Below are 16,811 nucleotides of genomic sequence, written 5' to 3' on the forward strand. Positions count from 1 at the left end.
CTCTTTCTCTCTCCCTTTCCCTTTCTCTCTGAAATCAATAAAAATATATTTTTAAAAGCAGCTTTGCACAATTATTTGAATAACAATAATTTAATGATTTTTACACTAAAAATTAGATCTTACTAGAATTTTCTGCTTAAATCTGAGTGTAAAATTTAACACCTTAAAAACAGAATTCACAGCCACAGATTTTAATGAATTATTTCTGTTCACTTGAGAAAGATAGGGGGCACTATATTCTATGTCCTCTGAAGATATTTCTATGAGAATAATCAAATTGTGTAAAATGGAGAAAAATGGTTTAAATTCCAAGAAATCATCCCTCTTGGACCAGGACAACTTTAACCAAAAATATTTTCACAAAATTTCATTTTAATCATCTTCTTTACAAAGCATAATACTAAAGACTTTTCTAAATACAACTTTAGAAAATGAAGCAAAAAATAATTTCCATTAGATGCTGGTGGAGTCCATGCTGAACACAAAAGAATTTTTTTTTTCAAAAGTGATACTTCCAAGCTTCTCAATGTTTTCTGATGGGTCCATTTTGTAAAGAGTAAAAATGGTGGCTGTTCAGACAGTGGCTCATCCAGTTCCATGATGCAGAATCCTCTTGCTGGTTAGCCCAAGGGTCATTAATGAAGCTATATATGCCAACTTCTTCTAGAATCACGTCTCCCTCTCCTTATACAAAGAAAGCCAGTGGGCCTCTGTGAGGGGAAGATGACAGCCCTCTACATTCCAGGTTTCCAGTGCCCCATGAGGACACTCCAACTTTCAATGTAATTATTAAGAATCCTACTCTGTGTACACATCATATAAAACTACATCATTAGGGATTTTCATGATGAGTACATGAGAAATCCAAACACCAAAGAATCCGAGCCTCATTCTTATATTAGGTGGTAGGAAATCTCTGAAGGCTTCAAGTTTAGCACAAATGCTTAGAAAAGTCAAGGGGTACAGGAATGTTTTATGCTGCTCTTGGAAACTTGGCACTCCTGGTCCCAAGCACATTGAGAGCAAGGCTGCTGAAAACACATGGGAATGAAGGATCGGAGGTTTCTTTGCTTACACACTTAACTTCCCTTAACTAACTTCCTTAACCCTGGCAGACCAGGTGTCCAGGCTCTGTAAATACTCTGGAGGAAGTAGCAGCCTCAAGCAGCAAGGATGAGTATGTATGCAAGAGGAAGGCGGGGAAAGAGAGAAAGGAAGATACTTTTATTTGTAATACTTAGGATGATAAATAACATGTGGTGATAACACTTCTTCAGTGTTATCAATTCTCATTCATTCTGGTTGTGAAGATCTATTAATGTTTATTACTTTTACTCTAAAACTCAGGAAATAGACAAAGCAGCTTTTTAGAAACACAAAAAACATCATCAGGTACCATTAAGGGACCACCACCCCCAACCCCCAAACAATTTTGCAATACAGTATGTCCCCTTATTTTCAGCTAAGGATTAGAAAGCAGTCACACAGACTAAGGCTGAACTGTTCATTTGTTACAGAGATAAAGCAGACAAGCAAACACGTTTCCTTGGGAGGGAAAAAGCAATTCAAAAAATGCCAGAAAGAACCAATGGCTACACTTTAACAAGAACCCCCACCTTCCATTCCCTTGCACCTAAGGAAAGGATTACAAGAGATGGAGGCATATGACATTATGTGAGTACAGCTGAAACAATAACACACACAGATAACCCAGTGCAGGAAATAATACAACTTCCCTCCCTCGTTTTTATTTGCATTTTACTTTTATTTGTTTTTGCTTTAATAATGCATATTCTGTTCACGCAAAAGGTGCAAAGGACAGGAGGCAAGGGTTTAACTTAGCTGATGAAAAATCAAGCAGGGGTGACATTTCTAGTTTCATGAACAACCTAAAACTAGAACTTAAAAATTGCAGCTGGTACCACAGAGCACGCCCAACTTCACAGCTGTCTCCTCTTAGGACCTTTGGCTAGGGGAGAGAAGCTTTGAAGACAGTAGCCTCTAGTGGACTTTGATAAGTGGCTAAAAAAATTTTGTTTTAAATCATGGTAGCTGCATCACAAAAGTTCCAATCAAGAGGGTGGTAAAAAGAAGGCACAGATCATTGCAAATACCAGATTTTCTCTTTCTCTTTTTGTAAATATACCATCACATATAAGCTAAAATTGATCTCAGGGTGGTGGGGTTTGCTGGCAGGAGAAGGGACGGGTTGGACCTAAAATTGCATATGTAATAGACTCCTAGCGGGGACACAAAGCAAGGCAGCTTTCCGCCTGCAGCAAAAGAAAGGGATGCTTGCTCCGGACTATGTGTAATACAAATACTGGGGGAATCTGTGACAAAACACGATTTAAAAAAATCATAAAATTATAAAGCTTGTAAACGAATAATCTGAAATTACATTTTATTAATGGAAAATATCATCAAAATAGTACCACTATGGACTAAACTGCCTGAGTTTTCGTTTCGCATGAGATCTCATAGTAAAAAAGCCTTTAGCACAATTTGCTCTGTTTAAGTCACAACCAGTGCCAGACCCAGGACTATACCATGGGGAAGAATCTCCTCTTGGATGGAATTTGTGTTGTGCTATCAAGATTTTTGTGCTAATCTTTCAAACTGGGACATATTGAGGCAAATCTTTAATCTTTTGGCACAAGGTTATTTTGGCTGGGGTGGAAAATTTGAGTCTTGGACTCAGTATGAATAATGCGACATTTCATTGATCAAGTATTCATTTTGATTGAAGAGCTTTCTTTATGTCATTAACTTCCATCTATAAAAGAAGAGCCAACAAAATCATAATGAATCGGCTGGTTTGATAGAAGCTGAAAGATAATCAACCTGGTTGATTGAAAGAAAATAATCAGCCTGACAAGCTTAAAGGCAAAATGGGTAAAATGACATCTGAATGAAGAGTTGATAGAAATGCACAAACCTAAAGAACAGGCATGCAGATGGGATGTGCTAGGAAATAGTGGATGTTTTAATTCTCAGGCTACCAGCATCCAAAATTTGTCAAAAGTAACAACTGTTCTAGTTTCCTGGCCAGAGGGTGGGGCAGGCTGTCCTGACCTGCGGGACCACCTGCCAGTGTTGGAAGGTAGCAGTGGTTGGGCCCAGGGTGGTATCTGTCAGCATTTCCAAAGTGATGACAAGCAGTTACCTATCTTTCTTTAAGCAGCATGGGTCCTAATCACCACCAAGGGCACCAACTGGATGAAAGCTAAAAGTCTTCCTTTGGCCATTTGGTAACAGCTGAGTTGGATCTGAGGGGTACAAGGCTCTGGCACTCTGGTGGTACTGACACAACCATCAGGGAGAAGTAAAAAGATACAGAGCAAGTGCCGAGTGTGGGCAACTGTGGTCCTTGGAATCCCAACGACCACATAACAGAAGCCAACTGGCCATGGGGTCTCCCCAATGCCATGCCCTCTGGCCATTACTACAATGAGGCCTCTGGAAACCCGGGGAAACTTTTCACAGAGGACATGTTTCAGGTAAATTCCAAGTGAGAAACCCAATTGGGGGTACAGTTACTAATGTCTTCCTTCCCCAAACTTCCTGGATCCCAGGAAAGGATGCAAAGTGAGTCTATAAAATTCTAAGAAAATCGCCACAGGAAGTGTGCCTAAATCTGCAGAGAAGTAACAATCATTTATTTTCAAAATAAAAGCCCTGATGCTGCCCCTACTCCCAACGGAGCCTCTCGTGAGGCAGGACCCCAAGGGACCCACCTGCAGTCGAAGCCGGATTTTCTTCTCTTCATCCAACTCTGACAGTAACTGCTTAATCTCTCGTCTGAAAAGCAAACAATGGAATTAAACAAAAGTCCAGACTTTCCCAATAAGAGATAAGAAGCCTCTTATCATTACAAAATCCATCTGACTCTTTTACAAAGAAAATGTGGATAGAACATTGTTTTCTTTGTATTATTATTGCTTAAAATTTGTCAGAGACAGAAAGAGTTGCCATTATTTCTGAGCTCCCAAAATATGTAGCCATCAAATAGTAGGTCTGACATGATCTTTAAGATCCCTCAGTTGAAGCTTCTCCTAAAAGAAGATGGGGAAACTGAGGCCTAGAGAGGTGGCCTCAGTGACTAGGCTCCAGGTATCCAGGTTCATATTCTGTCGTCTTTCTTCTCTGCCATCTTGACTAGAAACTATCCCTTCATTATAGATTACTGGTTTTCAAATGTACTTACATAATCATTTTCATTATAGATATTTTTCACCATTCCATACCTTCTGAATTCTAACCCTTTGACCATTTTTGTCACTGCATATGGCACAGTGTAATATTTATGTGTGTTAGCTATTTTCGCTTACAGATCTTACTCCCCATAGAAGTGCTCCTTGAAGATGAAAGGTAGGGAGAGAGCATGTGTGGGGGCATGCATGGAGGGAGCCCCTGAGTCTCATGGGGAGAACAACTTGCTCAGTATAAAGTCTTGGGTTTAAAGATTCCCTATGTCTTTTCATACATGACAGCTCCTAAATGCAAACTAATTATTATAATGGGCAGCTACCTGAAATAATTGAAATCTTTCTGATGCTAGAGGAAAATCTGGCTGTTGGGCTGATTAAGAAGTGGTACAGCCTGGCCTGCATGTTTCAGTGGTTGGTGTTGACCTATGAACCAGGAGGGCATGGTTTGGCTCCATTCCTGGTCAGGTTACATGCATGGGTTGTGGGCTCGATCCCCAGTAGGGGGAAAGCTGGAGGCAGCGGATCAACGATTCTCTCCCATCATCGGTGTTTAGAACTCTCTCTTCTCTCTCTCTCTCTCTCTCTCTCTCTCTCTCTCTCTCTCTCTCTCTCTCTCCTTCCTCTCTGAAATCAATAAAATGTATATATTTTAAAAAGCTGGTACATGTGCATACTGTATTTTATGGGGATTTTAAGATCTTTCCTTGCCCTGGCCAGGTGGCTCAGTTGGTTGGAGTGTCATCCCATATACCCGTGGTCGGTAAAACTGCGGCTCGCGAGCCACATGCGGCTCTTTGGCCCCTTGAGTGTGGCTCTTCCACAAAATACCACGGCCTGGGCGAGTCTATTTTGAAGAAGTGGCGTTAGAAGAAGTTTGTTTAAAAAATTTGGCTCTCAAAAGAAATTTCAATCATTGTACTGTTGATATTTGGCTCTGTTGACTAATGAGTTTGCTGACCACTACCATATACCAAAAGGTTTCCGGTTCGATTCCTGGTCAGTGTACATATCCAGGTTGTGGGTTGGATCCCCGCTCAGGGCACATATGGGAGGCAACTGATCAGTGTTTCCCTCTCACATTGATGTTTCTCTCTCTCCCTTCCTATCTTTCTCTCTCTAAAAAAAAAAATCAGTAAAAACATACTTGGGTGAGGATTAAAAAAAAAAAAAAGATTTTTCCTTTCAGCAGCTGAAAGGAAAGCATGTGAGTCCTTGTAACTGTCCCCTCCCCATAAACCCCTCAGCCAACTGATACCCTTCCTACATGCAGCAGGCCCAGTTACTCATTGAGCTGAGCTCTGTGAAGTCTCTTGAGTTCACATCCACTGCCACCCCCTGCTGCCATCACAGGGAGGCTGGTCCACCCTCCAGGGCAGGCTGGGACCCAGGCTTGCAGACTAGGCCCTGGCCCAGCAGAGAGTGATCCACACGGAGAAGAAGAAGGGGCCCCAGACACTCACTTCTGCTGGTCCTTCATGGTCTCGATGATGCTCCTCAGTTCTCGGACCTGTGTCCTTAGCTCCTCCACGGCCGCTTGGCTGATGGCCACAGGCTCCATCTTTGGTTTTCCTTCCGTGCCAAACAGAGACGGGGAGTTGGCTCTGTGTCCGGCTGTTCCCAAAGAGGACGACAGGGGGGTGGGTACCACCGAGGACAGAGTGGCTGGTCCGCCACCACCACCTGCAGCCATGGTCCCTGGCTTGGGTGGCAGGGGTGCTTTGTTGTCAGACACCTGTGACAAGGAAGGGCAGAAAGGCTTCAGGCTAGGGATTCACGTTTAGCAACCCCCTATCTACATCACCACCCATGCCTCACCCCACATCCTCTCACTCATTCTTTCACCTACAAGCCCCAAGGGCCTACTTGGTGTAGGCATTCCCCATAGAAGTGCCTTTCCTTGTATGTTTTACCTTGGATCACCTTTCTGGCCAGGCAGTTCCTATTTGTTTAATGTACATGTCCAGAGTCCCACCTCCTTGCTAGGCTCCGAAAACTGAGTGAGCAAAACATTTTCCTGGCCCTCAAGGAGCTCAGAACTCAGTGTAGACAGACAGACCAACCAACACCCTGCAGCTGAGAGGGAAGTGTGCACATGGGAGGGAAGCACAGAGAGCCGCAGAAGTACATGTCTAGTGGGCAGAGCCAACAACTGAAAGAGTGAATTGGGTCAGAGAAACAGTCAGAGAAACAGTCAGAGGAAGAGAATGCCATGGGGGTGAACAGCACGGAAGTAGAAAAGAAGAAGCCCGATGATGGAAACTGGGCACTTCCCAAATTGAAGAGGTGGGAAGAAAAGGACAGAGTGTCCTTGAGGACGAGGACAGAGTGGTGAGAGGGGACAAAGCCAGACCAGAAGAGGAGCCTGGGTTATGGAAGTCCCCTGTAAGAGTTTCCAGAAGGAAGAAAATGGTTGGATAAGTGGGTCAAGGGTGCTAAGAGGAAAACGGGGGGAGCCCACTTGATGGAGGAAGGGAGACTGAAACCTGATCAAGGTAGTCAGTGCCTGACACAGGTGAGGGGTGTGGCTTGCAAGTTTAGAACACTTTCCAAAAACTTGGCAGAGGAAGGAAAATGGGATAAAGACAGTGTTCCAGGAGAAGCCGCAGGAGGAGACAGGATCAAGGAATGGTTTTGTTCACTCTCAAAGATGGGGGAGACCCTGAGTTGGATGATATGCTGAGGGAAAGAGTCCGAGAGGACCAGGCTGGAGACAGAGGAGATAGGTGGAGGCCAGATGGAGAAGTATTCTGAAGGGACCAGGGGGTGGGAGGGCATGGGGCAGTCATAGGTTGGAGGGAAGAGGGGCATTGTGGCAGGCCCAGGGGAGGAGACAGCAGCAAGGGAAGGTGAGACGTAGGCAGGTGGGGAGGACAGGACTTTGGGAGGTGAAAGGGTGAGTGACAGTCAGAAGAAAAGGTTGGTGGTGAAGCTGGGCCACACAGTTGGAACTCCCTCTAGCAGCCGGCACCCAGGGCGGGAGCCAAGAAGGGGCTTGGCTGGCATGGTAAGGAGGCAGAGTGTGAAGTCAGACTGTGCTGGAGGGAGAGACTGGGCAGAGTAAGACAGAGGCATATGGGCCAGCATTCCCAGCTTCTCTGCTTGCCTTTTCTCTGCCAAGTTACCATTGAGGAAAAGCGCTTTCTGCTGCCAGAGATAGCGATCAGCCATTCCATGCTTATTGTTCATAGGAGTTATAATAAGAGGGAAGAGGGACTGACATTTATGGAGCACTGGTCACCTACCAGACATCGGCTAGACAATTGAAACAAGGACCAGTTGGCATACATGTTTGACCGAGCAGGAAATGGAGGCTTAGGGACATGGTTTAGAAATTCCCGAAGTCTCACAGCTAATAACTGGCAAAGCTGGGATTCAATCCTCTCCTCCATCAGCTGGACCCTCAAGCCTGGTATCATGACTGTGGCTACCCAAGTCTGAAAATTCACACTCTACTGTCTTTATTTTCTTTGCTTCTTTCCTACTCCTGAGTTCACACTTTTGCACATTTTCCATCCTGCATCTTCATATACCTCCCCCAACCCATCAATGTCCTCACACTGACTGGCTTCCAGGCATTTCTTGAATGAATGCTTCTCTGAGCATTTACTATATGACTTGCTCTCCAGGCCCATTTCAACTAACAAATACTTCTAAAAATTCTCACAGAATAGAGGACACCATATACCTTCACCAAATTAGTTCATGTGGAATTTCTAAAAGCAATAAACAACATGACATGACAGCTGCAGGGAAGTGAAAGAGCCTAAAAGATAGAACTGTAAAAATCAGAAATGGGAAGAGCCTCTGCCCACCAGTAGATGTCACTGTAGAAACACCCCAAGGCTGTCTGAGAGGTCAGAGAGAATGCAACTAACCTTGTATACCTAGGATAACCAGAAAAAAACACACAGGTTTAAATCCAATTTCTGAAAATGGAGTCCTTTTATAAAGGAAGAATGCTTCAGTTTTGTGAATAATTACAATTAATATGTTTTATAGGATAGTTTTTGCATACTGTATCAGATGTTAAAGAAAATCTATGCATGTAGAATTTTAAATCTATGCGAAGGAAAATCCTACATAAATGTTTATTTCTTTGTGTTAATTCCTGTTTCAATTGCCTTTAAAATGACTGCAGTTTTCTACTTTTAGACAGAAAGTAGTTGCAAGCATTTATAGGGAATAATTCCAACTGCCTGGGCTCTCTTAGCATAAATTTCAAAATCTTGGTTCACATTCATAGGACAAGCAGAATTTGTACAGGGTATCCTTCAGAAGCCATACACAGTTGTTGCTAAACAATGTCTGCTTTTTTTCACACAAGCCAGTAACTTAGAAGAGCTATACCATCCCTGGGCATGCAATGAAATTAAAATGTTTTTAGACAATAAATTTATCCCAATAAATAAATCCAAATCACCTTTTAAGATACCACCATTAATTATTCAAATTCATGAGCTTCCAACCATAGTCTGTGACACCACCCATTTTGAACATAAAAGAGAAGATGTGTGGGCAGAGGGCACAACATTTAATATAGTTAATGTATTCTTTCTAGACACCTATAGGCTTTTTAAGTTGTCTTGGTTTCTGAGAAGGTGATGGTGTGCAAGGGCATTTGTGTATATGTGGTTGATGGTATGAAGAGGAGATCAAACCACAAGAGGAAACATGGGAAATCATCAATCAAACTTGTTTCTCAGGGATTCTGCCCAGTTTTGGAGACTTTGTAAAATGCCTTGGGGATTTTGATGACAATCTAAGCACCATCACTAAAGAATGACAAAAACTTGCATTGCCTGTTGCAACAGACAATGTTTGTGCTCTCCCAAAATTCATATTGTAAATACTAACCCATTTTGATGGTATTTGGAGGTGAGGTCTTTGGGAGGTAATTAGGTCATGAGGGTAGAGCCCTTGTGAGTGGGATTAGTGTCCTTAAAAAACATACCCCCGAAAGCTCTTACCCTCTCTCTGCCATGTGAGGATACGAGAAGTTGGCTGTCTGCAACTCAGAAGACAGCCCTCACCAGAAACTGATGGTGCTGGCACCCTGATCTTGGGCTTCCAGCCTCCAGAAATGTGAGAATTAAATTTTATTGTTAATAAGCCCACCCACTTTGTTATAGCAGCTTGAACTGACAGAGACATCTATTTATCCTTGTTTGATTTATAACACATCATCAGTGCATACACAAAAAGGCAGGGATCTTGTGCTGTCGTGACACCCTCACCATGGCCAGTCACTCACTTGGGATATGGTAACAGTCTTTGAAGTTTTCTTTGATGTGTCCACTCCTCTGTGTGCAAGCGAAACGTGTTCCTCTTTATCTTCTTCGGGACTTGGGGAGTCAAAGATATCAGGGCTTGAAAGGGAAGACTGGATAAAGCCAAAAGAAAATGCTTTTGTCAGAATTACACCGTAGCTGACATAGCTTTTGTTAACATAATGCTGTATGATTTTCAAAGCACTTGACACTTGTATTTTGCTTGTCTCCTCATTATAATGAACAAATATGTAGTCTAAAAGCAGAGCAAAGATGAGATGCTTTTACTTGGTCCCCAAAATATATATAGGGTATCCCAAAATGTATATACACATTGAATAATTATAAAGGCACTGTTTATTAAAATACATTTCATTTTCAAAATTGAGCTATCAGCTGTTAAAGTGTGTATACATTTTGGGGACATCCTGTATAAACTCCCAGACATGGAATGTATGGACCAAGGGTAGGGTGGTAGATGGTAATTTGCACTTTTCTGTACATAATTCTGGATGCCTCTAGATCTTGAAAAGTTGGGAAGAATTTGGAGGGAAAACCAAAATGATGAAGGATTTATAGAAAAGATGTAGGAGGTAGGATTAGAAATTTAAATACAGAGATACCAAGAAGCCATTAAAAAATTTGTGTGTACATGAGATGCATAAGAGAGGGTGTGGGTAGGTGACATGAAAAAGGGAAAGAAGATGGTATTGACACAGTACTCTATATAAGAGGGTAATGTAAGCCACTTTTTTCAAGTCTTTCTTCACAAAAGGCATCAATACATAGTTAGGTTTGTTTCATACAAGAGGAAAAAGAGGACAACTCAAACCACACTGCCAGACTCGGAAGATATGAGAGAAGAGGCTCAAAGGAAGTGCATTCTTTTTCTTCTAAATGATGATAAGTGATGAGGTGAAAGTAGAAAGTATCCTGGGAAACCTGCAAAAGGTTCATTCCTTGGCATATCAGGGTTAAGGTCATAAGGCATTCGACCTGCATTCCTAGCAAGGGCAAGGCAATGTGATATAGAGAGATAGACAGATAGAGAGAAAGATAGGCAGACAGATACATATACACTGCTTGCAGAAGCATCAAGATTTTTCTACAATGACATTCACATCAGTGTTTATAATGAAGGACTAGAAACAACATAAATGTTCAATGATAGTGCACTGGCTAGATAAACTATCATCTATTCACAAATTAGAACACCAGGCAGCCATTAAATGTGATGTTATGGAAGAAGGTGTAATGATTTGGGAGAAAGGTGCACAATATAAGGGAACAAGCAACTTCCAAGCAATGCATACTAAGTGATCCCATTTTTGAAGAAACAACTTTAGAGACACAAATAGAATTTTAAATAAAAGCTAAGGTTATAGCAAGAAAGTAACAGTTCATAGCTCTGGGGAGCAGGATTACAGATAACTTTCTTTAGGAATTTCATTGTTTAAATTTGGTACAATAATATGTTATAGGTTTCCAATGAGAAAAGAAGTTATTCAAAACAACCCAAACAAAAAAAAATTCTATGGGTTATCCAGAGAGTTCTGACTGTACTTTCCAACATGACCAGGTGCCTCACATGTTTAAAAGCAATCTCTGTAAGGGCTGTGTGGGAGAAAAAGGCTTGTCACTGCCAAGCACTGTACAGTGGCAAGAGCTTTCTTTAGTAGTTTTGTTTTGTTTATAGACCAAATAAGCCTTGTTCTCCTTTCCTACCATAAAGCATGACATTTTTTTTCTTACCAATTTCATTTCAGATTCAAACAACAATCAGTCTGGAAGGAGGAGGGAAAGTGGGAACAGGGAGTGCCCACCTGGCTGGCAGGCACACCAAGAATAAACAGAAATACTGCTTGATTCCAGAGGACTCTCAAATCACTTTTGATCAGCGGTGTATCTCATAATCTCCCTCTCCTGCTTGTCCTCTAAACAGCCACTTGCATTAGAGTCCTGAACTAGAATCTCTAATGTTTCCTGCATTTGAGCTGTAGAGAAGTGAGAAGACACTTACTGATGTGAGGGACTGGGATGGAGGCCGCCTCCCTGTGGCTTTTGGTCTGCTTGTGGTTGGGTGACTGAGTTTCTCAGTAGATGATACCACGGAGTCAAAACCTTCTAGGTCTAAAACAAAAGTAAAACAGATTTCTAAGAGCAACAATAGGAGTGAGGATGGTTCTCATAATGTGCCAGAAAGCATCTCTTTTCCTTGACAATCATCCTTGATGCCTAGATTACATTTCATCATTTATGAAGGCTGTTTACATTCTTTGGTCATTCAATAAACATGACTCAAACGGAATGAAGAATCATTTCCACTTCAGTTTAACAAGCTAACATGGAGGAGAGAGACAGGATTTTTCTTCCCCTCTTCTACACCTATATTCATAAATCTTGAAAAGCTACAGAAAGAGGAGTAAAGGAGGAATGAATCTTATTTTTTCCACAAATTTAAGTTCATTTTGGTAGATAAAACATTCTTGCAGCCTCATCATAAAAAGTAGTTATCATGAGGTATGACAACATCCTTGGACACGTGAATGCTGGTCATTGGTTACAAAAGACAAGAGAGGGCAGGCTCCTCCTCTCGTTGTGCTGAAGTACTCTGGCCATCAGCTCTCACCCTAAAATTAGACCACAAACTCCCTATAGATGGAGAGCAAGCTTCTACTTCTTCAGATAATTCATAAAGCTTGGCACCATTCTCTTTCTAGAGGCATCAGTCAATAAAGGCATCATTTTATTTGGTCATTAGTCATTAGTATGCTCATTCATTTACTCCATTATGATTGAGCAACTAGTACATGCCACACACACACACACACACACACACACACACACACACACACTCAGCTCAATACCAAGGCTACACCAGTGAGGATGGTGGGCACAAGCCTGCCCCCAGGGACCTCACATCTCTGTTACTAATGTCTCAGATGAATGTAGAATCATTCAGCCAGATCATTACTGCACCTGGCATGTGACCGACCAGGAGGAAGGCCTCTGCCTTGATTTTGTCATCCTCTTCAACAAATGATCAGATCAAGTTGTTACCTGGATCTACAGAGCTTGGGGGATTTACAAATGAAGTGTAGATGTATATGCGATGCACAAAGGAAAGACTGGCAGACAGGAGCCAACCCTGAGACCCACTATTGCTTGTGACTAGGGCAACACCATCTCTTTCTGACAAAAGTACTGTGTTTCATATGCTATTCTAGGCACTGCCTTCCCAAACCATTCCCCATTCTCCCTTTAGCACAGTCTCAGTTTTGTTTCAGGACAGTGTGCCAGCCCCTGGGCTGAAACATGTTTAGTCTAAGTCAATCATGCTCCTTGTTGCCTGCAATTGGTCTGGAGGTGGCCATGTAACCCAATTTGGGTCACAGAAATAAAGGGAAATCTACTAAGAGACTCTGAGAAAGAGATTACCTCTCTGGCTAGAAAGTGCCAACTGAGTGGAAGGCCATTTGTGTTGTTGCCTTTCTTCTTTCCTGTTTGGGATGTTGTTTTGAATGGACAGGATGTGTAGAGTTGTGGCAGCCATCTTATGACCATGAGTGGAGGTATGGCCAATGCTCTTGGAGATTGTGAGGATGGAAGAAAGAAAAATGGAAATACCTTGGGTGACCAACAAGCCCAATGAGCCACCCACCAACCTTGGAATAATCGAGTGCCCAGACTTCTTTCCACGTGACATTAGTAACCCTCTGTTATTTTAGCCAATTTTAATTAGATATTCTTTATTTGCAACAGAAAGCATCCGAACCCATAACTGAAAATCTGCTGGTTCAGGAGAGAAAAGATAAAAAATTATGTGTGTTTTCGATCAGAAAGGATATATGCACCCCCCAGTTCATAGCAGCACAATTTACAATAGCTAAGATTTGGAAACAGCCTAAGTGCCCATTAGCAGATGAGTGGATTAGAAAACTGTGGTACATCCACACAATGGAATACCATGCCGCTGTAAAAAAGAAAGAACTCTTACCATTCACAACAGCATGGATGGACCTGGAGAGCATTATGCTAAGCGAAATAAGCCAGTCAGAGAAATATAAATATCACATGATCTCACTCATTTGTGGAATATAATGAACAACATAAACTGATGAACAAAAACAGATCCAGAGACATAGAAGCATTGAACAGACAGTCAAACCTCAGAGGGAAGGCAAGGGAGGGTGGCGGTGGGGGGGCATAAATTGGGGGGAAGATATCAACCAAAGAACTTGTATGCTTATAAGCATAACCAATGAATACAGACAATGGGGTGTGTGTGTGTGTGTAAGCCGGGGCTGGGAGGTGGAGGCAGGCTGGGAGAGGACAACGCGGGGGGGGGGGGGGGGCGCAGAAGGGGACATATGTAATACTTTCAACAATGAAGAATTTTTAAAAAGTCTGTGTGTTTTTCCCCTCCTTATTTTGGAGAGCACTCTTTTGTTGATGGCTATGATAAATGAGTTGCCTGTGTGATGGCTTTATTCTATTAATGAGCAGGCAGGTGTTGTCTGCAAATTATTTTCCTTAGTGGAATATGCAAAACCAAGCACACGTCACTGATCAGTACAAACGATTACATTACACCAGGGATTATGTGAAGTGACTTTATTCTAGCACCTGGTAAATGAATAATCAGTCAATGAAATTATTTTTATCAGAGCAAGGCAAATATAACCAAAGGATAACTATCTGCAGAGACAGCATAAAGAAAAATGTCAGTGGTTCTCAGAGGCCAAAAGAGGAACCAATCAGCACCCAGCACAAGAGTGAGGCTCCTAAAAAGGGCCCCACCTCACAAGCCAGCTCAGTAGGGCTCAGGGATGGGCCAAGACCTCCACTGCTAGGTGGGCCTCTCCAGAGCCAGTTCACTGCTCTGACCCTCTCAGGGGCCTTCCCTTTAAGAAAATCTTATTTTCATAAAAGTCCCCCTCCTGACCATACCCCAGGACTCACCTTTACTAACTCCACGTTGTCTGCAAAGGAAATTTCTCATTACACACTTGGATTGAGCGCAAAAGCTACCATCTAACATTAACATTCTCTCAATTAATTTTTTAAAGTCACCTTTTTCTCTGATTACAAAAGTATAATTTTTTACTTTTACTCAATGTACAATTTTTAAAAAACACATAAAATTATAATAACAAAAGAAAGTCAATTATAATCTTACCACACTGGGACAACCACTATTAGCATTTCGGTATATTACCCTCCAGGCTTTTTCTATAAATAGTCTAGTTCACACTATAAGTAGCATTGCATCTGTTTATTTCATTAACATAACATTCCACAACTCTAAAATTTTTTTCATAAATATTTTGATTGCTGTATAATCTACTGCATGGCAATTCATGTTTTATTGACTCAATCCCCTATTATTGGATGATTCATTTCCATATCATTCCTCACTCCAATTTTTTTAAATTATAGAAACGTGTCCACCAACATCCTTGCATGCACTCTGTATACAGTGGGTTTGGCAGGTTCTCTATGCAGCTTCCAAACAGAGAGTAGGAAATAAGGCCCAGGTTAAGGAGGTATCCTCGTGGAGGACAGCTGGTTGTGGAGGACAGGGGCCACAAAGACTGCAGAGGAAGCCTGAGAGAAAGGAGAGAGGACACAGAACTGAGGAGCAAATGCTGAGCAGGCAGCCAGGGGAGGTGAAGAAGAGGGTTGATAATGGTTCCAGCAAACAAGGTGCTGCTGGGGGCCTTGGCTGTGTGCTACCAGGGGCTGAGAGGGACCACCTATATTATGGCTCTGTCCAGGAAATGGAAGCAAGCTCTGGAGGCAAAATCTGACAGATTGAAGCCATTACAGAACAATTAAAGGCTAAGTGACTCTGGGTCTCCACCTTAGCTGCACAGTGGAACCACCTGGACAAGTAAAAAGACTTGACTCATGCCTGGACCCCACCCTGGGGACTGACTGAATTTGTCTGGGGTAAAGGCTGGGCACAGGTATGTTTTCAATCTCCCCAGGTGATATGAGCATGCAGGCAAGTAAAGAAGGGGAGGGAGGGATAAGTAAGGACTTGACCAAGCAGAGAGAGGAGAGTGAGCTGGGGTAGGGGCCATCAGGTAAGTGACGGGGTGTTCCAGGGCCCAGTGAATAGACAGACTGCAGGGCGGGTAAGTTATCAGCAGTGAGACGTAATACCGGCCTGGGCAGTGCTGACCCGTTTCGGGGGAGGGAGGGGGCAATAAGGGGCCAGAGCAGTCGATCAAAGTGGTAACCAAAAGCTTGGGCATTGGTGCCAGGTCAGAAACACTGCAGCTGAAGTGAGAAGGAGGCTGACAAGGTGACCCAGCATACAGAGTTGGATGGGAGAGGGGTGTGGAGAGCAGGTGGAATGGCCCCAGGTCCCCTTAGGATGGACTCTGTACATGCACTGGTGTGCAGGGACAGACAAGTTCACGCCCAAGAAACATCTGCTGGAATCCAGGGAGGACTCCATCTTTGCTCCCCACCCACCCTCCTAAACTAATTAAGCCCCCTGGGAATTGAAGGTTTGATGGTGTGTGAGATGGTGGTCTGTCATAAATCATACTTTCAAAATGACTCAGAGGTGGGTGTCTGTTTCCCACACTTAGACTGTGAGCCCCAGGAGGGCAGGAACTTTGCTTTGAGCTCTCGATGTCTAGCACATTCCTGGAGAAAACGTGCTTAATATTCTGCAAATGAAGGAACAAGTGAACAACGGAACAAGCCAATGAATGCATAAGCTAAGCTCCAGAAAAAACCCTGACTCCAGGAGTGCAGCTTACAGAAGTGACTGCTAGTGGGATGTGAGGCGGCAGCTTCAGGGTGGAAGGCAGCATTCTGTGCCACGGCTGCTTGGCTGGCCCATTTCATTTTACTGGCTGAGGTCTGCACTAAAAAGACCCACACATGCTGAAGCCTGGCTACACTCAGCCAGCGTCTCCCCGACAGATGGCCAAGAAGACTGCCTCATCTGTCACTCAAAAGGGTCAGAGTCCAACGGGGGAGGGGCTTTTCACTTCTTCATGCATATTCAGCTACGTTGAACTTTCTTTAGTTTGAGCTTTTTCAAACAACAACAATAAAAAACTGCCAGAAAGAAAAAGACACACCAAGTAGGAGGTTACTTGCTGAAATAGGAACCCTCAGACCCTGAATTGCAACGCACTTCTGCTTTCTGACAGTGAAGGGGGAAACTCTTCAGTACTGTAACCTAAGTTTTCAGTGGCATAGAGCACACTCTCATGACTATGATCATGGTAGCTGAGATTCAGGCAGAATTTCCATGACTAACCCATTGTGGTGCGAAGAAAATGTCGCAATTTTCATGGTGGTTTTGAAA

At 42.9% G+C, this 16,811-nt stretch overlaps 1 protein-coding gene across 5 annotated transcripts in view; it reads right to left on the reverse strand.

Annotated features, from left to right (window-relative positions):
- Nucleotides 1-524: 524 nt before the first annotated feature.
- Nucleotides 525-16,811, reverse strand: part of SH3KBP1 (SH3 domain containing kinase binding protein 1) — a 355,548-nt gene continuing 339,261 nt past the window's right edge. For all 5 annotated transcript variants that reach the window (XM_079765733.1, XM_079765735.1, XM_079765736.1 and 2 more), the window contains 5 exons: nucleotides 11,499-11,608; nucleotides 9,463-9,591; nucleotides 5,672-5,943; nucleotides 3,738-3,801; nucleotides 525-2,776 (listed from right to left, as the gene is read on the reverse strand). In XM_079765733.1, the coding sequence (XP_079621859.1) occupies nucleotides 2,735-2,776; nucleotides 3,738-3,801; nucleotides 5,672-5,943; nucleotides 9,463-9,591; nucleotides 11,499-11,608 (617 nt within the window). In that variant the 3' untranslated portion in view covers nucleotides 525-2,734. The remainder of the gene's footprint in view (nucleotides 2,777-3,737; nucleotides 3,802-5,671; nucleotides 5,944-9,462; nucleotides 9,592-11,498; nucleotides 11,609-16,811) is intronic.

Source organism: Cnephaeus nilssonii (assembly GCF_951640355.1).
Source record: "Cnephaeus nilssonii genome assembly, chromosome: X".
Classification (NCBI taxonomy): Eukaryota; Metazoa; Chordata; class Mammalia; order Chiroptera; family Vespertilionidae; genus Cnephaeus; species Cnephaeus nilssonii.